General features: G+C 35.9%; 1 protein-coding gene and 1 long non-coding RNA gene across 4 annotated transcripts in view; both read left to right on the top strand.

Annotated features, from left to right (window-relative positions):
* Positions 1–464: 464 nt before the first annotated feature.
* LOC140976522 (26S proteasome regulatory subunit 8 homolog A-like) lies at positions 465–5,705 on the top strand. Its single transcript, XM_073440743.1, has 9 exons — positions 465–741; positions 1,386–1,483; positions 2,156–2,380; positions 3,095–3,157; positions 3,238–3,401; positions 3,573–3,729; positions 3,869–3,967; positions 4,198–4,308; positions 5,156–5,705. The coding sequence occupies exons 1-9, from the start codon at positions 543–545 to the stop codon at positions 5,294–5,296; spliced, it is 1,257 nt and encodes a 418-aa protein (XP_073296844.1). The 5' UTR covers positions 465–542; the 3' UTR covers positions 5,297–5,705.
* An 11,549-nt stretch (positions 5,706–17,254) lies between these two features.
* Positions 17,255–21,447, top strand: part of LOC140977880 (uncharacterized) — an 18,352-nt gene continuing 14,159 nt past the window's right edge. For 2 of the 3 annotated variants that reach the window (XR_012175459.1, XR_012175457.1), the window contains exons 1-2: positions 17,255–17,331; positions 17,442–17,492. This is a non-coding gene — a long non-coding RNA (uncharacterized lncRNA). Of the gene's footprint in view, positions 17,332–17,441; positions 17,497–21,447 lie in introns of all 3 variants that reach the window. The other variant, XR_012175458.1, reaches the window with a different exon arrangement.

Genomic DNA, 21,447 nt, shown 5'->3' with positions numbered 1-21,447 from the left:
GTGGAGCATGCATGAAGTAGTCAGATGCTTCTTCTATTCTTATTCTTTTCCCTGGCGCAGCTGGGCCATCCTGGACTTGAACCAGAGACCTCGCCCGTGAAGTAAATCATCGCACCTACGGTCCAACCAATTGGGAGAGAATCAATAGATTCCTTTTCGGGAGCGATTCATCCTTCCCGAACGCAGCATACAACCTTCCGTTGTACTGCGCTCTCCAAGTGTGCTTGTTCCCTAGATGTAGCCTGTGCGGTGCAAGCCAGAACTGAGTCAATAAGTAATTCGTTTATATATAGTTATAATTATATACTTTCTATTATATAGATTATGTATGTTAAAATAGATTTATGGATGTTAAAGATATTGTCTTGCTAAAACTTTTTCATAAAAATCTTTCCACGTACAGATATCACATTATTTTTTTATTTTAAAATAAGAATATAAAAAGTCTAGAATACGACGTAGATGTAGAACTGAAAAGCGGCGACGGTCGGAGAGAGAGATCGTTGCCTAAAGAATCTGCAGCTGCTCTTTGATCATAAAGAATGGCAACGGCGGCGATAGAGACTCGAACGGCGGAGAAATTGAAGCAGCATCACCAGCAAGCTGGTACAGGGGCTGGCGGCGGTGAGGGGCTCCGGCAATATTATCAGCAACGTATACAGGATATGCAGCTTGTGGTTCGTCAGAAAGACCACGATCTCCTGCGTCTCGAAGCGCAGCGCAACGACCTTAATGCCCGAGGTCTTCTTTTGTGAATTTAATGAGGATATGTTCTTTCGTATCATTTCTGTCTCAGACCTAGGATTTTCGTATACCTTTATTTTACTTTATGGATTGGTTGAATTTACGGTATAATTTCATTATTATGATACTTAAAGTTATAATAGTAAAATTGATTCCAGATAAATGTCTAGGGTTTCTTTGGCTACGGATGCTTTATATGCGAATGTGTGCGAGTGTTTGATGCAGTAGGAGTTTGTAGAAAATTGGAATTTTGAAGTCAGGTTGTTGGTGTGGCATGGAACGATAGGGAGATTTTAGCATGATGTTATAACTCATTGATTCAAGAAGTACTGGTATAGGTCCTCGATATTATATGGTGAGATTCACCATCTGTTGACAGAAGCCGTTTCTGCATTACTTTTTGCCTGTATGCGTCAACTCTTTGAAGAAACAATATACTTATACTTGCGAATTGGTAGCATGGGACCCTATTTGTCTTATGTCTTGATTAATGGGGATTGAAGGAGTGGAATCAATTTAAATTAACATGGCAAAGGTGACTCAAGATTATAGGAGAAAACAACTGTTTACGCACAAAAAGTATGTCATGGATAATCTGTGGTGCTGAAGATATTCTAAATAAAAACATCTTTGGTGTTTAGTGAGATCACTGAAGGAAGAGTTGCAGCTCCTTCAAGAACCTGGATCTTATGTTGGTGAAGTTGTCAAAGTCATGGGGAAATCAAAGGTTCTTGTCAAGGTTTGTGGTCTTTTTGTCTGTTAACAGCATTCTATAAATCATGGGTTGGGGCTTTGCAGCTCTTTCCGATCTTACGTTCCCCGATTCTAATTTTATCCAATGTCCAATTGAAGCAGAATGGTTGGTTTATGTTTATTTTAATCATGATTTTAGTCTGGTTGCATTTTTCTTGTGAGTCCTCTTGTCCACCTCAGAAATGATCGTCATCCGATGTGAATGGGAGCTCTTATCAAAAAGTTTGAACAAGCCCATCTATTTATTTCCTCATAAATCTTAAGGGCACAAGAAGCACCTGAGGTGATGACGTGATGTTTAACAGAGTAGAGAGGAAAATTTATTTTAACAAAATCCCTCCGATATTTCTCTCCCTCGGTCGACAAATCAGTTCACAAAATGTAATCGTTAATCCATACTCAGTTCTTCAGGTTGGGAAAGTGGCCATTGAATTCTGACAGAAACATAAATGAAATTGAAAGAGGATAAGCCGTTATTTTTATACTTTAGCGAGGGTAGAAAGAGGACCATCTAGCTTTGTTTCAGTTATAGAATTTTTGTCTTAACTGGGTTTACGCTACGTCACAGTTATATTATAAATTTGTGAAGGTGATTTTACTTTTTAAGTCATGCCAGATTTACATTAATAATTGATGCTTTTGGTTTTTTTTATCTCAGGTCCATCCTGAGGGGAAGTATGTTGTTGACATTGACAAGAACATTGATATCACTAAGATCACACCGTCAACAAGGGTTGCTTTACGAAATGATAGCTATGTGCTCCACTTGATTCTTCCAAGTAAAGTTGATCCATTGGTGAACCTCATGAAAGTAGAGAAAGTTCCGGACTCCACTTATGACATGATTGGTGGTCTTGACCAGCAAATTAAAGAGATAAAGGAGGTTTTCTTCGAATTCTCTTTTTTCTGTTGATTTATATTGAAAGTATCATGTTACGGATATGTTATTGTCGGTGAAATAATTCTCTTTCTAAACTTCTGATTGAGAAATTGCATTTTTATGTTTTGATTCGAGTTATTTTTAAGTGTTTCTCTCTTTTTTAAGAGGCACGTGAGTCCAATATTTGATTTCAACCACTTTATTTCTATTGACATGTCACTGTTTTCATATTTTTTTCTTTTTTAGAAAATGATTTTGTTGGTCCGTAGAAGACAATCAGGAAACCTTTTTAAAGTGAAGTGTAAATGATCGATACGCATTAAGAATATTTTATAAGTTTGTTTATAATCTTAGTTTTTATTCATTCTGGAGGAAGTACTTCACGGTTGATCATAGGATTGAAAATAAAATTTTGGTTTGGGTGAGAGGTTGAAGATTGATGGTTACTTGTAGCATATGCAAAACCTTATTTGTGTTTTGAAGGAAGCAAGATTCTCATCTTTGCATTTTTGTTTGTTAATTCTTTTAGTATTTATCGAAACTCAAATGGTAGAATCAAACCGAGTAGGTTTACTTACATCCCAAGGCTGAAATAAGGTCTTTTCAAGTGAGAGCTGGTACTCTTAGTAATTTCTGCTGTTGAGAACTATTGCTTAAAGTGGTGTTGCATCTGATTTTTTAAGTTGTTTTCATCCCCTGCCTCTTTTATTTGTATAGGTGATTGAACTCCCTATCAAACATCCTGAATTGTTTGAGAGTCTGGGAATTGCTCAGCCTAAGGTACCATTAGCAATTGGTTGACAGTTCTTTCAACAGTTTTAAGCATTAATTAATCTTTTTATCTCCTTCAATTGCTGAAGGGAGTCTTGCTATATGGACCTCCTGGCACTGGTAAAACGCTTCTGGCAAGGGCAGTGGCTCATCATACCGACTGCACTTTTATCCGAGTCTCAGGATCTGAATTAGTACAAAAGTATATTGGAGAAGGCTCTAGGATGGTGAGAGAGCTTTTTGTGATGGCCAGGTTTGTTCAACATGAAGAGCATCATTTGTATATGATTAATTTGCTAACATTCTTCTTAATTTCCTTACGAAGTCAACAATGTCTACGTTTTTTCATTGATATAGTGGGTACATAGACAATATTTATGAATTTTTCCTCTAACATATACCTAGTTATTTTAATTTTTGACAGAGAGCATGCTCCATCTATTATCTTCATGGATGAAATTGATAGCATAGGATCTACTCGCATGGAATCTGGAAGCGGCAATGGGGATAGTGAAGTTCAGAGGACTATGCTGGAGCTACTCAACCAGCTTGATGGTTTCGAAGCATCTAATAAGATAAAAGTATGTCCAAGTGTGTTTCAGTTGAATACTTATCCTCCTGCTGTTGTTTTTCTTTTTTGACATGCCATATGAATTTGATATAGCTGCATTATAACATTGGAGTTGTGCATGATATTTTATCTATGGTTGATTTATGCAGGTACTGATGGCTACTAATAGAATCGACATTCTGGACCAAGCTCTACTTCGGCCTGGACGAATTGATAGGAAAATTGAGTTCCCAAATCCGAATGAGGATGTATGTTGTTTGAATTCAGCAATTATTCCTAGAAATCTTCTGTTCAGTTGTCAGTGGTTAACATCATGTACTTTGTTTATACTTTATAACGTACATTTCGATTATCCTTGAAACTTATATTGCAGGTTTCTTTCAACTGCTAATTTTGTTTTTATCGATACAATTAAGTTTTGGTACATTGTCGCTTATCCCAATTGACTTCCACATGGCTAACTTGATTTCTTTTTCAGTCTCGATTTGACATATTGAAGATACATTCAAGGAAAATGAACATGATGCGTGGAATTGATCTGAAGAAGATTGCCAAGAAAATGAACGGCGCATCTGGTGCAGAACTCAAGGTATGCCGACATTTTTTGAAAATTAATCTTAGTATATTCAATGCCCTTGAAGTCATCAATTCCTTATAATATAGTTTCTCTTCAATTACCCTAACAATATAGAAGTCTTGGGTCATACTTTTTTTGTTAGACAATTGTGTCGTATAATTGCAAATTCTTGGCTTAGTGCCGTCTTAAGTATTTCTCGACTAGAATATGACGTGTATTTGCTATACCAAGTAAAAGAAGTCTGAAACATGTGTACAACATACACCATGTTGCAATAAATATATTCTCTAATGTTTTGGCTTTTGTGGATGAGAAATTGGGCGTCTGTGTGCTTCTTTGATTAAAGCATTGGCTTAAATGTATTGTTTGGTCTTATGGTTCTTATGGGTCTCCCGCATGCTTGTTTTAAAACTTATAATGAGAAGTTACACTTTTCGTGTACGGAAAGTCCTTTCTTCTCGTATGTATGTTTGTGATAAAAGTTCTGTAGGATACGTTTGGTTATCTTTGTGGTAGTAGTAGACATGTTTCCTGAAAATGTATATTTGGGAAATGAATTGGGGAATTTAAAGCATGTTGCTTATGTTTTAGGAATGATACTCTTGCTCCTGCGGATATTGATATGCTGGGGTATATAGTTTTTTAGATACTATGTAGTAGTTTGAAATTGAACAATATAATATGTTTTGCTAGAATTTAAAAATAATAGAAAATCAGTGGTAGTGCAACGAATTTTTTTTAACATAAAATAGTGATCACATTTGGAAATGCGAAAACGAGTTGAAAACGTACTTTTAGGACAGAATTTTTAACCCTTAAAGATGAACAAACATTACCTAAGAATGTGTTACATTGTCAGGCTGTCTGCACAGAAGCTGGTATGTTTGCTCTGAGAGAGAGGAGGGTTCATGTTACTCAAGAAGACTTTGAGATGGCTGTTGCGAAGGTCATGAAGAAGGAAACTGACAAAAACATGTCCTTGAGGAAGCTCTGGAAGTAGAGTACCTCCTCTTATTTGGCTACTGAACGTTGAACGATGGACTTGTACTCCTATGCATGTTCAAGCATTGTTTTTTTTCACTATGAATATTTCTCATGTTCCCTGGTGTTTTCAGGCGTCAAAGTCTGTCACTAAATAGAAGAAAAGTGGTCCTTTGATAGATCAGACACCATTAGTATATTTCCTAAACATCTCGGCATTTTATACTTTATTTTAAGCCAATTTTCTAATTTGTAGTCCTACAAAAAAAAAAATCATGACTAGGGCTGGAAGAGTCTAATTGGCTGGATCAAGTTTGACTAGAGCTTTGATTTGAATCGAGCAACATGAGTAATATCTGATGTATTTTGTTAATAGAAGGATTCAACATCATGAAAGTACTTGAGTTGTGAGTTCTGGTTTTTATATTATTATTATTTAGATTGCTTTACTTTTGTATTAATTACATGCATTAACGATTTAATTGAAAGAAAAAAAAAATCTAGCCATGATACAATTAAAAATAAATATTTAGTGTCTAATGCGTACAATTAAAATCGAATTTTTTTATTAAAAGATTTTTTTTAAGTCAATATTTTTATTAACGTTTTTAAGACAAGTCAAGTTTTAGTATAAAAAATTAGTAATTATACTTTGTATCAACATATCACATTATTAATTAAGTTAATATTTTAATCGAGAGTGCAAATTGCAGATCCACGTTGCACCTTTTGATTCCACGTGTTTTCATGGTATATCGTAGTCACTCGGAGTAATTTAATGGGAATGTCTCTATTCCTACTCTCTTGGTTAGGTTTACTCATTCTCATTATCCGAACATTTATATAAACTAGTTATTTTGTACATGTGATATGTCTACAGTTTTTATCATTATCGATGAAATAAAGTGAAATTTGACTAATTATAAAGGGACTAAATTGATATTTGAATTGTTGAAATAAAAAAAATAAAAATAAAAGAGTGTTGAAATTTAAAAAAAAAAAAAAAAACAAAGTGTAATATTAGTATCATATAAGGGTAAAGTTAGAAGAAAAATTTGTGTCCTTCCTAGGTTCATGTCCTCAACTTTAATAAAATATAATAGATTAGTAAAAAATGTACACGCAATGCATGTGTTATTATTATTTTTAATTTGATCAAATAAATCTAAATAATTAGCACAAAATTATTTTCAATTTAAAAGAATTGTTCGATTTAAAAAGAAAATTTTGTTTAGATTTTTTTTTCTATGTAAAATATGGAGTGACCTGAGGAAATTTTTAGTATAGATAGTATAGATATGGGTGTATAATAGATCTATCATTATATTTTTATTTCATTCCAAAATTCTTTATTTCATCATATGAAGCATGTCCTAAAAGCATATGTAAGCCACAAACATCTAAACTTATTAGCTTAGTATTATATGATTTACAAATTATCTTCCAAAGTCGATGATCAAATCGGATTTGAAATTGAGTGATTCTTGATTTGTTGAAAAGCTAAGACAAAAAGTTACAACTTTCATGTTCATCACTTTGCTCAGAAATTTATGAATCAAGAGTGATAATCGAGAGAATTTTCCAGCAAAACTTGCATCAGCTGGACATGCACCAACTGTATATAGTCTGGTATTTTGAGTATATCAAAATTGAATGATTTTTGATTCTATGGAAAGCTAAGAGAAATTGATACAACTTTTATGTTGATCACTTTGCACAAAAATCGACGATTTAAAAGTTATAATCAATAGAAGATGCTGGCTATACTTGGTGCAACTAGACTTGGTCCAATAAGACATCTATCCGGACTGGCTAGATATCCCCATTCGGACCAGCTAGACACTCTAGCCGCAATTGGAATAAAACCAGACCGATATTAAGAAGTGAACATCAACTCAAATATGATTGTGTTTAATGTCATAGACCATACAAAACATTTCCAAACATTCATATTCATGTTTTAAACGTTCATGTCATTCTTGAAGGTCATTAATACAATACCTTGAAAATCAAATAACAAGCTTTTGAAGATGATTAAAAGCATATGCAAATTCTACAAGGAAAAAATGATAGAATGAGAGCAAGTCCAAAAAGTGAGGTGTGAGGATCAAAACGAGAACCAAGTTTTCAAAGATAAATCCCCTATACAAAATAAAGTTTGTCGAACATTATTCCATATTCAAGTATTGAAGAATACATTATTTGAAGAGAGATCACTCATAAAAGAGAAGTATTTCATAGAATGATTGAGTGAAAGTCTTTACACAAAGACGTAAAAAGATTTTGCTTGTAGTCTTAACATAAAAGACGTTAAATATTATACGGATTGTGAGATTACGACGTACAATCGAAGTTGAAGTTGGTTTACACAAAGATTTGTATCAATCAAAGTCTTCTAGTGAATACCTTCCTAAGTGATAGAAGGGGTGACATAAGATTTGTTAATCTATAAATATTCATAAACAAATGTGTACATCTTTATTTATCGCATTTACTTGTTGTTTTGAGATGTATTGTCGAATAATTTTATGTGTTATTTGAAATGTCAAAAATAGTGCATACAAAGTGTTTGATAAAATGCTTCAACCAAATCAATTTTATATAATAAACTTGGATTCTTTTCAATCATTTACAAAATATTTAATTGCTTTTTAGAGGGTTATGCTGAGTATTTCGCTCGGTTTGGAACGAAATTCAATACAATTTCTATATACTCGGTTTATTTTTTGACATTTCAAGAACGAGCTGTTGTAGCTCAAGTTTTGCAAAATATTTCAAGAGTTTATTTATCCTCCTCTAAACTCTTTTTCAATCCCAACAAATAATAATTTTATAATTACAATAAATATGATCATAATAATTAATATTTAATAATTTAAAATAATAATAATGATTATAATGTATAAATAAATAAAATAATAATGAAAATAATTGCCATTTAATAGTAGTAATCATAATAACCACAATAATCGTAAAAACAACTATATTAATCAATAGAATGTTATTAATAAATAATTCAAAAATAATAAAAATAAGTATTAATATTATATAACATATATAGTAATATCAAATAATTTCAAAATAATTATTATTTAAATACTTTATTAATCATAACATGATTTGGTTATTAAAAAAATTATATTTCATTCATTTATCGTTTTTTATGTACTAATCAGAGGTATGAAATATATCTATCATTACATTTTTTAGTGTTTCAGATAAAGATATTCGATTGTGGTTGGTTGTTTGTATAGTTGTCAAAAAGGTCAATATATGTCCGGGCCGGCCTACCATAAATCTGTCACAGGCTGGACCGTCATCTCGACGGGTTAGAAATCCCCAACGTAAAGTAGGTTGCGGTTAAACAGATCGAACTAAAAAAAAAATCATTATAATTATTTAAAAATTTCATAAATAAATAAATATTTATTTATAAAAAATACAAATAAAATTTATCATCATTGATTTCACATGTCTATATTTTATACAAAGTGATTAATACAAAAAATTTCACAACTTTCATAAAAAAATACATATATCATCATAAATCTATAATGTAAAACAAATATTTTTTATTTTCTTTCCAGGCCCGTCTAGGCACACGACCCGCATAGGTTGCCCATCTAGACCGTCTTTTAAATAGGTTGAAAATTTTCAACCCAACTCGATTAAATTGTATGATGGGACAGACCGACCTGACAGACCAACTCAAATTTACAGCTCTAATTGTTTGGATGAAAGTAAATTAGAAGTTGGATGTTACTTTAAGTTTGCAAATCATAGTTCCATTCCTTTTAAGGCTCCGTTTTGCATTTAAGTTGTAATCAATTTTAAATCCATAAATTTTTAATTTATGCAGATGTAATAACAAATATGGATTAATATAATTTCAAATTTATTTTTAAAATTTTGTAATCGAAAAATATATATTTTATTATTATAATCATCTCGATTTATTATCAAGATCATGGTATAAGTATTTGATGTACATTTTGGAATTGGTTAAAAATTTTAAACGAAAAAGCTTATTACCTTATTATTATCAATTAAAGAAAGATAAGTTTAAAATAAAGTATTACCACTTCCCAAAAATATGTTGGTCCCACTTGCGGTAATTCGAGATAATAAAACCCGAAAATAAAGAATAAACTGAACACCGAGATTTACGTGGAAAACCCCTAAAAATTATTAGGGTAAAAACCACGGGGCAAGATGAAAAGAATTTCCACTATAATATTTTGTGGTGTACAAGTCACTCACTGTGTTTCTAAAGAGAACACACACTCTCTTAATACAGGAGAACAAACACCTCACAAATATTATAGAACTAAGCACTCAAATGCTTATAAGATGAGAGAAAACTCGAAAAGAGATGATATCAGAATGAAGGAATGAAACTCTATTTATAGAACTTCTTGTCAGTGTGAAAATTCCGTCTGAACGCATCCTACCGCGTATAAAACGCGTTCCTTTCTATCTGAGTCAAAAATACCAACCTTTGTTGACTCGTCCATTTAATGCTCATATTGCTGACATTTCTCCCACTTGGAGATTTGATTGAGAATCAAACACATCCTTTCAATCTTGTCATTCCCAGCTGCTTACGTTTCTGCTAGACCACTTGAGGATCTACACCACTCAAACTTATCAGTGTTTTCTGGCTTGGTCAGAAAATCAGCTATGTTATCCTTTGTATGGATCTTCTGCATATCCACGCTTCTTTCTTCTACTACTTCCGGCACAAAGTGAAATTGTACTCCAATGTGTTTCGTCCTGGAATGAAAGGCTGGATTCCTTGCGATGTGCAAAGCACTCTGACTGTCACAATACAAAAGAGCATTCTCTTGTTTGTGCCCGATCTCCTCCAATAACCTTTTAATCCATATTGCCTCCTTGCAAGCTTGAGTAGCTGCCATATATTCTGCCTCCGTTGTAGATAACGCCACAACTGTCTGCAGTTTTGAAATCCAGCTTACTGCTCCCCCTGTAAGTGTAAACACATAACCAGTATTAGATTTCCTCTTATCAGGATCACCAGCATAATCTGAATCGACATAGCCGCTGAGTGTAAAATCCGATCCTCCATAACATAATGCAGCATTCGAGGTACCCTTAATGTATCTAAGGATCCTCTTAACAGTGCTTCAATGCTCTCGTCCAGGATTCGCCATATACCGACTAACTGCTCCCACTGCTTGAGTAATGTCCGGTCTTGTACAGATCATGGCGAACATCAAACTTCCCACTGCTGATGCATATGGTACTCGAGACATCTCCATCCTCTCTGCTTCACTGCTAGGACACATCTCGGAGGATAACTTGAAGTTAACAGGAAGAGGGGTCGAAATTGGCTTACTATCTTGCATGTTGAAGCGTTGCAAGATTTTCTTCAAATAATTTTTATGGGAAAGCCAAATCTTTCTGTTACTTCTGTCTCGGTTAACTTGCATCCCTAGAATCTTGTTTGCTGGTCCCAAGTCCTTCATATCAAATTCCCTAGCCAAATGTGCCTTCAATCTTTGGACATGATCTATGGTGGGGCCTGCTACCAACATGTCGTCCACAAACAACAGCAAAATAATATAATCATCACCAGACCTATTGAAATATGTACAAGGGTCTGCACTCAGTCTGTTGTATCCAAGGCTCATGATATAGGAATCAAATCTCTTGTACTAACACCTCGGCGCCTGTTTGAGCCCGTACAGAGATTTGTTCAACCTGCAAACCAAGTTCTCTTTGCCTTTTTCCGCAAAACTTTCTGGCTGGAGCATATAAATTTCTTCTTCAAGATCTCCATGAAGAAATGTTGTTTTCACATCTAGCTGTTCTAGATGTAGGTCAAACACCGCACATAATGCCAACACTACTCTGACAGTTGTAAGCCGAACCACAGGAGAAAATATCTCATTGAAGTCAATGCCTTCTTTCTGAGCATACTCTTTTACTACCAATCTAGCACGATACCGCTTCACTTGGTTATTTCCGTCACGCTTGATCTTATAGACCCATCTATTTTCAATGGCTTTCATTCCTCGTGGTAGTGTAACAAGATCCCAAGTTTGATTCATGTCTAATGCTTCCAATTCTTCTTGCATTGCTATCATCCACAAGGCTACATCCGAGCTTTGAGTAGCCTCGTGGAAACTCGATGGCTCACCATCCTCTGATAATAGACAATATGCAATATTTCTTTAAGTGACATAATCTGAAAGCCAACCTGGTGGTCTTCTGTCTCGAGTTGACTGCCTCACATTGGTAACTTCAGGCTCAACATGTTCTTGTTCTTCGTGCTCTGGTACTGCTTCACAAGAATTTTGACTTTCATCCGTCCTATTTTCCACCTGAAATATAGCAGTTTCTGAATTCAGTGTGCCTTTGTCTCCTTTTATTTTATCTTCCTCGAAGATAACATCCCTGCTGATGACAAGCTTGTGAACAGTAGGATCCCACAAGCGAAACACCTTTACTCCATCAGCATAACCCAAGAAGATACATTTTCTGGATTTCGAATCCAACTTCGATCTTTCTTACTCATTGTACAGAACGTAAACAGGACTTCCAAATGTATGCAAATGAGGATAATCTGTCGGCTTCCCAGTCCACATCTCCATCGGAGTCTTCAGATCAATCGCTACTGAAGGAGAACGATTGATAATATAACAAGCGGTTTGGACTGCTTCCGCCCAAAATGACTTGTCTAAACCCGCAGTCCTCAACATGGCTCTTGTTCTGTCCAACAAGGTCATGTTCATCCGCTCCGCCACTCCATTCTGTTGAGGTGTGTAAGCCGTCGTGAATTGTTTTTTGATAATATAACAAGTGGTTTTGACTGCTTCCGCCCAAAATGACTTGTCTAAACCCGCAGTCCTCAACATGGCTCTTGTTCTGTCCAACAAGGTCATGTTCATCCGCTCCGCCACTCCATTATGTTGAGGTGTGTAAGCCGTCGTGAATTGTCTTTTGATCCCCTCATGTTGACAAAATGCATCAAATTCGTCACCGGTATATTCTCTTCCATTGTCAGTCCTCAGACACTTGATTTTCTTCTCAGAATCAAGTTCAACCCGCGCTTTGAAATCTTTGAAGATCTGGAAAACATCTGATTTCTTCTTGATCGGATACACCCAACATCTCCTAGAGAAATCATCAATGAACGAGACAAAGTATCTCGCTCCTCCTAGGGATACAACCGGTGCTTGCCAAACATCCGAATGAATCAGCTCCAATATGCTTTTGCTCCTGGTAGTAGAAGTGCCAAACTTTAATCTGTGTTGTTTACTGGTAACACAGTGCTCACAAAAGGGTAATGACACTTTTGTAAGTCCCGGCAGCAGCTTCCGTTCTGAGAGAATTTTCAACCCCCGTTCTAACATATGCCAGAGCTTTCTATGCCATAACACTGTTAATTCTTCTCCTGAACCATTTGATGCAACAGCTAATTCCGCTTCTTTGTGTGTTTCTCCCAAAAGTACATACAGATTTGCAGCAACCTTTTCCGCCTTCATAACCACAAGCGCGCCTTTCACAATTTTCATGATCCCGTTCTCGATACGGGTTTTGCACCCGATGTCATCCAATTGCCCCAAGGACAAATGATTTTTCGTCAGTCCTTTCACATGTCGTACCTTCTCTATGGTGCGAATGATGCCATCAAACATTTTAATTTTGATAGTACCAACCCCAGCGATTTCCAAGGCATGATCATTTCCCATGAATACAGATCCTCCTGAAATTGGTTCATAATGGTCAAATCATTCTCTCCGAGACGTTATGTGCCACGTCGCTCCTGAATCCATAATCCATGCATCACAAAATTTGTGTCTGCCTTCTGCAACTGTTGTTGCTTCGCTGAATAATATTTCACCACTGCCTGAAGTACTGGCCATATTTCCTTGAGAACTCTTGTCGATACTCTTATACTCTTTCTTGAAGTGTCCTTTACCGCCACATTTAAAGCAGTAAATATTTTTCTTCTTACTTCTCGAATTTGATCTACCTCGTCTTTGGCTCCCACTAGAGTCACGGTCCATAAATCTTCCTCTTATCATCGGTAAAGCCTCCGCCTGCTTCGATGTTACCAACCTATCTTCCTTATTCTTGCGCCGGCTTTCTTCATCGAGAACCGCAGTTTAGACATCGTCGAATGTTAGAAAGTCCATAAGAATATTGTTGGTAATGTTGATGATAAGTTGATCATATGAATCTGGTAGACTTTGAAGTAGAAGCTCTGCACGTTCATTTTCCCCTATTTTATACCCCATGGAAGTGAGTTGGGTAAATAGAGTATTCAGTGTGTTGATATGGTCGGTCATCGATGAAGATTCCGCCATCCGAAGAGTATAAAGCCTTCTCTTTAGGAAAATCATGTTGTGTAGTGACTTGACCTCGTACATATTTGTCAGAGTATCTCAGATAACTTTTGCTGTTTTTATCTCAGAGATACTTGACAATACTTCGTCTGCTATAGCCAAGTGTAAATTTGCAACAGCATTGTCATTCATCTCATTCCACTTTCCATCATCCGTAATCTCCACCGGTCTATCTCCAATAGCCGCCAAACAATTCTCCTTTCTTAAAACTGCTTGTATCTTTATTTTCCACAGCATAAAATTGCTTCCGTTGAACTTTTCTATCTCGTACCTTCCCGCCATTATGTCTACAATAATTTTAGTAGACTGGACAAAATAATCCCGCCTTAATAAAAAAATCTCAAAAAATCTTTTCTGATGTGGAAGATCAGTCTAGGCTGCAACCACAGAGCATACTCAGAATTTTAAGAAATTTTAAACCAAGGTTCTGATACCACTTGTTGGTCCCACTTGCGATAATTCGAGATAATAAAACCCGAAAATAAAGAATAAACTGGACACCGAGATTTACGTGGAAAACCCCTAAAAATTATTAGGGTAAAAACCACGGGCAAGATGAAAAGAATTTTCACTATAATATTTTGTGGTGTACAACTCACTCACTGTGTTTTCAAAGAGAACACACACTCTCTTAATACAGGAGAACAAACACCTCACAAATATTATAGAACTAAGCACTCAAATGCTTATAAGATGAGAGAAAACTCGAAGAAGGGATGATATCAGAATGAAGGAATGAAACTCTATTTATAGAACTTCCTGTCAGTGTGAAAACGCGTTAAAAACGCGTTCCGTCTGAACGCATCCTACCGCGTATAAAACGCGTTTCTTTCTATCTGAGTCAAAAATGCCAACCTTTGTTGACTCGTCCATTTAATGCTCATATTGCCGACAAAATACCCTATCCTGCTCGAATTCCACCGCCCACAGGAACACAACGTATGTATTATAATAACTAATATATTGATGCACTCGTTGACTGCTTGTACAATATTTTTTTATAATTTATTTGATTTAAATTTAAATGAGAATCAAAATGTAATTATAAGAAATAGTGAGTGATTACACTGTAATTTTGATAAAAAACAACTTTGGTGAATTTGTCTATAGAGAAAAAAATGAATATAAATATTTTTGGTGTACTCGACAGTTTCTATCAAGTCCTCGGCCTTAATAAAATAGAATGGATAAAAATAAAAAATTAATATAATTAAATATTATTTTGCCACGTGTACAATCTTATCCACTCACCCTCCCCTTTTAAAACCCCGTCTGATTCTTATTCTTCTTCACTGGAGTGACCAAAATAGAAAGAGGAAATCAACAACAATGGCGACCACATTTTCCCCAATTCGATCTCCGATCATCTGCTCCTACAAACCCGACCCGAATCCGCATACGAATCCGTCGAACAAGTGGTGGACGAAGATCTTCGGATGGTCCACACAGCCCGACTACATCAACAATCGGAGTTCCGACGAGAAGGAGAAGGGCTTGAGGGGGAGTTTCACGGCGGAGAAGGCGAGGGAGCTACGTAGGAAGACGATCGAGACATCCAGTTTCCACGATGCTATGTACCACTCGGCCATCGCCTCCAGGCTCGCGTCCGATCTGTCGGAGCGTTGACTCGGTCAATGGGGACTTCATTTTGTACTACTTTGGTTGTGATTACGGGATTCGCCCCTTATATTTTATTTTATTTGAAGAAATACTTTCTCTGTCCCTCTCACAATCTATGGTCAATGAAATTTTTTTGACAATTCCATTAGTTTCACTTTCACTTCTTATACATTGTATTTGTTATTTCTCATTTTTCTGTAATAAGTCGGATCAACTCATTCAATTTTTAGCGTAAAATAAAAAATTTGACATAAAAATAATATTTTTCATTTAAATATTAAAGGATTAAATTCATCTAGATTAAGATATTAGTAGGTATCTTGTGAGACGATCTCACGAATTTTTATCTGTGAGATGAGTCAATCCTACCAATATTCACGATAAAAAGTAATACTCTTAGCAAAAAAAATAATAGTTTTTCATGGATGATCCAAATAAAAGATTCGACCTACGAAATTGATCTGTGAGATCGTCTCACAAGAGTTTTTGTGTTTAAATTTTTCTCTAACCTTCATATTGATAGCACATGCCTGGTTTCAATAGCACACAAAATAGTTATCATTTTACAAAGTTTTCCAAGTTTATGAATGCATACACTTTTAATTTATCATTTGTGAGTGCATTTTCTTTTGGGACTTAAAAAGAAAATTAATGAATCTAAGAAGTTTGAGCCTTTCTAATCAAGATAAGAGGTGGGGGTACTATTATTGAAATTATATATACATTTATTTTTGAAAAATATTAGATTTGTTTATGATCCTAACCATTTATTTTTTGTGAAAGAAAATAGTTAGATCACCATTAATTTTTTTGTACCATTGGAGTGTGATGGGATTGAACATCCATTTTCTTCTTTTTTTGGTGACCAATTCACGCACCCTTCTTCTTTTTGAATTATCAAACGTATATATAATGGAGTTTTTGCTTTGTTACAAGTACATAAGTTTAGTTAATTCTAAGTACACAAAAATTCGTGTGACGAATCTCTTATTTGCGTCACTCGTGAAAAATACTATTTTCATGAACAAAGTATTACTTTTTTTAAAAAAAATTGTGTGAAAGATGCATGTTTTATGAAATATAAAATATAATTTATTCTATTAGAAAACAATATTAATTGCACCTTTAACTGGAGGTTTAATTATACAATTTTATTATGATGGTGATTGGGATGTGCTTGAAAATGGTCAACGCCGGCTAAATATTTTGACATGAAAACAAGAAGCTTAAGTTTTTATGTGAGCTCGGAGAATAATTTCATCTACTTTTTAATTTTAATTTGTTGAGTCGACGTCATGATCTGAGAAGAACTATCGGATAAGAGAAATATTATTCACAATGAGAATAGAGTTTAAGGACATTCCGACCTAAATTAATCAAGTCCTAAATTCACATATAAATTTAAGGGAAAATTGCGAATCTGTTTATATATGTGTGCGCTTGTGTGTAATTTCGCAATTTTGGTATTATGTATAGTCAAATATCATTTTTAGTACATTATATTAAATTTTTTTTTTTTGTAATTTTGGTTCTTTTTCGAATGTGTCAGCAATATGGTGCCGATTTGAGATCGGAATGAAATTCACATATACAGTACCGCATCAGCACCGTTGGTTAAAAAAGAATAAAATTGTCAAAAGTCCTTATCATGAAACATGGTACACAATATCACATATGCTAGTCTCAAGCACAAGCGGTCTTTATCCTTGTTTTTAGGCAGTTAAATCGACTAGAAACAAATTTAGAATATACAATGTTTATAAATGAGTTTCAAGATCGAAGTACGATTCATTTGCATTAATGTATAATCAAGACCTTTATCTATGTCGTTTGCATGGGTAAACAGATAAAGTAAAACGAAACCATGAAATGTAAATTATATTAAAAATAAAGACTGTTTATTACAAGTTAGTCGATAAATTATTTAGCCAACCGTTGACTTACAGGACATCTACTATAATAAAATGTGCTTAAAATTGGTGCATGTGCGACGATAACAGTCGACGATTTAATGCCGATTGCTACTGGTCATGAGAGTGAAGAGCTCCAAGCTGCGCTTACAGTGAGTATTTTGTTGAATTGGGCTTATTTCTTGGTGTTTCGTTATTATTTAAGTCAATTTAGTGTGGTTTGACCAATATGTGCTTGTTTTTATCGCATTTATTTGATTAGGGAAAGGACGTTCTTGAAATTAACTACCCTTCTGGTCCATTTTGAACAAAGGTCAGTATAAATTATCTTGCTATTATGTGTTGATAATATTCTGAGACAGTACGTATCCTGAGCTATTGATTATAATGTAATTACTCACAGTCTTTGTTGTCAGTGACAAGCTTCAAAAGTGTGTGGTGAAATGTATGATATTATTGCTATAAATTAAATAAAAATTGATGCTTGCGTGGTTATGGGGTGTCAGCAAAGAAAAATCAATAAATGTAGCAGACAAGTGGGTTGGCATATTTGACTGATTATTTCGGATGGAAGACGAAAGTTTGAATAAGCGTTTTTAACGCGTATTCACACGGTCAAGGGGCTCTATAAATAGAGCTCCCCCTTTCATTTTGAAATCATCCCTTCTTCGAGTTTTCTCTCATCTTATAATATTCTATAATATTTGTGAGGTGTTTGTTCTCATGTATTAAGAGAGTGTGTGTTCTCTTTGGAAACACAGTGAGTGAGTTGTACACCACAAAATATTATAGTGGAATTCTTTTCATCTTGCCCGTGATTTTTACCCTAATAATTTTTAGGGGTTTTCCACGTAAATCTCGGTGTCCAGTTTATTCTTTATTTTCGGGTTTTATTATCTCAAATTACCGCACGTGGGACCAACAAGTGGTATCAGAGCCTTGGTTCAAAATTTCTTAAAATTCTGAGTATGCTCTGTGGTTGCAGCCTAGACTGATCTTCCGCATCAGAAAAGATTTTTTGAGATTTTTTATTTAAGGCGGGATTATTTTGTTCAGTCTACTAAAATTTTTGTAGACATAATGACGGGAAGGTACGAGATAGCAAAGTTCAACGGAAGCAATTTTATGCTGTGGAAAATAAAGATACAAGCAGTTTTAAGAAAGGAGAATTGCTTGGCGGCTATTGGAGATAAACCGGTGGAGATTACGGATGATGGAAAGTGGAATGAGATGAATGACAACGCTGTTGCCAATCTACACTTGGCTATAGCTGACGAAGTATTGTCAAGTATCTCTGAGATAAAAACAGCAAAAGTTATATGGGATACTCTGACAAAGATGTACGAGGTCAAGTCCCTACACAATATGATTTTCCTAAAGAGAAGACTTTATACTCTTCGGATGGCGGAATCTTCATCGATGACCGACCATATCAACACACTGAATACTCTATTTGCCCAACTCACTTCCATGGGGCATAAAATAGGGGAAAATGAACGTGCGGAGCTTCTACTTCAAAGTCTACCAGATTCATATGATCAACTTATCATCAACATAACCAACAATATTCTTATGGGCTTTCTAAGATTCGATGATGTCTTAACTGCGGTTCTCGGAGAAGAAAGCCGGCGCAAGAATAAGGAAGATAGGTTGGTAACATCGAAGCAGGCAGAGGCTTTACCGATGATAAGAGGAAGATTTATGGACCGTGACTCCAGTGGGAGCCAAAGACGAGGTAGATCAAAGTCGAGAAGTAAGAAGAAAAATATTTACTGCTTTAAATGTGGCGGTAAAGGGCACTTCAAGAAAGAGTGTACGAGTATTGAAAAAAGTTCTCAAGGAAATGTGGCCAGTACTTCAGGCAGTGGTGAAATATTATTCAGCGAAGCAGCAACTGTTGCAGAAGGCAGGCACAAATTTTGTGACACATGGATTATGGATTCAGGAGCGACGTGGCACATGACGTCTCGGAGAGAATGGTTTGATCATTATGAACCAGTCTCAGGAGGATCTGTATTCATGGGAAATGATCATGCCTTGGAAATCGCTGGGGTCGGTACTATCAAAATTAAAATGTTTGATGGCACCATTCGCACCATACAGGAGGTACGACATGTGAAAGGACTGACGAAAAATCTTTTGTCCTTGGGGCAATTGGATGACATCGGGTGCAAAACTCGGATCGAGAACGGGATCATGAAAATTGTGAAGGGCGCGCTTGTGGTTATGAAGGCGGAAAAGGTTGCTGCAAATCTGTATGTACTTTTGGGAGAAACACACAAAGAGGCAGAACTAGCTGTTGCATCAAATGGTTCAGGAGAAGAATTAACAGTGTTATGGCATAGAAAGCTCGGGCATATGTCAGAACGGGGGTTGAAAATTCTCTCAGAACGGAAGCTGTTGCCGGGACTTACAAAAGTGTCACTACCCTTTTGTGAGCATTGTGTTACCAGTAAACAACACAGATTAAAGTTTGGCACTTCTACTGCCAGGAGCAAAAGCATATTGGAGCTGATTCATTCGGATGTTTGGCAAGCACCGGTTGTATCCCTAGGAGGAGCGAGATACTTTGTCTCGTTCATTGATGATTTCTCTAGGAGATGTTGGGTGTATCCAATCAAGAAGAAATCAGATGTTTTCCAGATCTTCAAAGATTTCAAAGCGCGGGTTGAACTTGATTCTGAGAAGAAAATCAAGTGTCTGAGGACTGACAATGGAGGAGAATATACCAGTGACGAGTTTGATGCATATTGTCAACATGAAGGCATCAAAAGACAGTTCACAACGGCTTACACACCTCAACAGAATGGAGTGGCGGAGCGGATGAACAGGACCTTGTTGGACAGAACAAGAGCTATGTTGAGGACTGCGGGTCTAGAAAAGTCATTTTGGGCAGAAGCAGTCAAAACCGCTTGTTATATTATCAATCGTTCTCCTTCAGTGGCGATTGATCTGAAGACTCCGATGGAGATGTGGACTGGGAAGCCGACAGATTATTCTCATTTGCATACATTTGGAAGTCCTGTGTACGTTCTGTACAATGAGCAAGAAAGATCGAAGTTGGATTCGAAATCCAGAAAATGTATCTTCTTGGGTTATGCTGATGGAGTAAAGGGGTTTCGCTTGTGGGATCCTACTGTTCACAAGCTTGTCATCAGCAGGGATGTTATCTTCGAGGAAGATAAAGTAAAGGGAGACAAAGGCACACCGAATTCAGAAACTACTATTTTTCAGGTGGAAAATAAGACGGACGAAGGTCAAGTTTCTTGTGAAGCAGTACCAGAGCACGAAGAACAAGAACAAGTTGAGTCTGAAGTTTCCAATATGAGGCAGTCAACTCGAGACAGAAGACCACCAGGTTGGCTTTCAGATTATGTCACTGAAAGCAATATTGCATATTGTCTATTATCAGAGGATGGTGAGCCATCGAGTTTCCGCGAGGCTACTCAAAGCTCAGATGTATCCTTCTGGATGATAGTAATGCAAGAAGAGTTGGAGGCATTAGACAAAAATCAAACTTGGGATCTTGTTACACTACCACGAGGAAGGAAAGCCATTGAAAACAGATGGGTCTATAAGATCAAGCGTAATGGCAATAACCAAGTGGAGCATTATCGTGCTAGATTGGTGGTAAAAGGATATGCTCAGAAAGAAGGAATTGACTTCAATGAGATATTTTCTCCTGTGGTTCGGCTTACAACAGTCAGAGTAGTGTTGGCATTGTGTGCGGTGTTTGACCTACATCTAGAACAGCTAGATGTGAAAACGGCGTTTCTTCATGGAGATCTTGAAGAAGAAATCTATATGCTCCATCCAGAAGGTTTTGTGGAAAAAGGCAAAGAGAACTTGGTTTGCAGGTTGAACAAATCTCTGTACGGTCTCAAACAGGCGCCGAGGTGTTGGTACAAGAGATTTGATTCCTATATCATGAGCCTTGGATACAACAGACTGAGTGCAGATCCTTGTACGTATTTCAAGAGGTCTGGTGATAATTATATCATATTGCTGTTGTATGTGGACGACATGTTGGTAGCAGGCCCCAACAAAGATCAGGTCCAAGGATTGAAGGCACAATTGGCTAGGGAATTTGATATGAAGGACTTGGGACCAGCAAACAAGATTCTAGGGATGCAAGTTCACCGAGACAGAAGTAACAGAAAGATTTGGCTTTCCCAGAAAAATTATTTGAAGAAAGTCTTGCAACGCTTCAACATGCAAGATAGTAAGTCAATTTCGACCCCTCTTCCTGTTAACTTCAAGTTATCCTC

The sequence above is a fragment of the Primulina huaijiensis genome, chromosome 5 (genome assembly GCF_012295235.1).
Source record: "Primulina huaijiensis isolate GDHJ02 chromosome 5, ASM1229523v2, whole genome shotgun sequence".
Classification (NCBI taxonomy): domain Eukaryota; kingdom Viridiplantae; phylum Streptophyta; class Magnoliopsida; order Lamiales; family Gesneriaceae; genus Primulina; species Primulina huaijiensis.
The sequence above is the reverse complement of the archived record's forward strand: the minus strand, read 5'-3'. Positions and strand labels throughout refer to the sequence as shown.

Coding starts and splice junctions, on each gene's coding strand:
- LOC140976522 (XM_073440743.1), top strand. CDS start 543: ATGGCAACGGCGGCGATAGAGACTCGAACGGCGGAGAAATTGAAGCAG. Junction 3,158..3,237: donor TGGGAATTGCTCAGCCTAAG/GTACCATTAGCA, acceptor CAATTGCTGAAG/GGAGTCTTGCTATATGGACC. Junction 3,402..3,572: donor GAGCTTTTTGTGATGGCCAG/GTTTGTTCAACA, acceptor AATTTTTGACAG/AGAGCATGCTCCATCTATTA.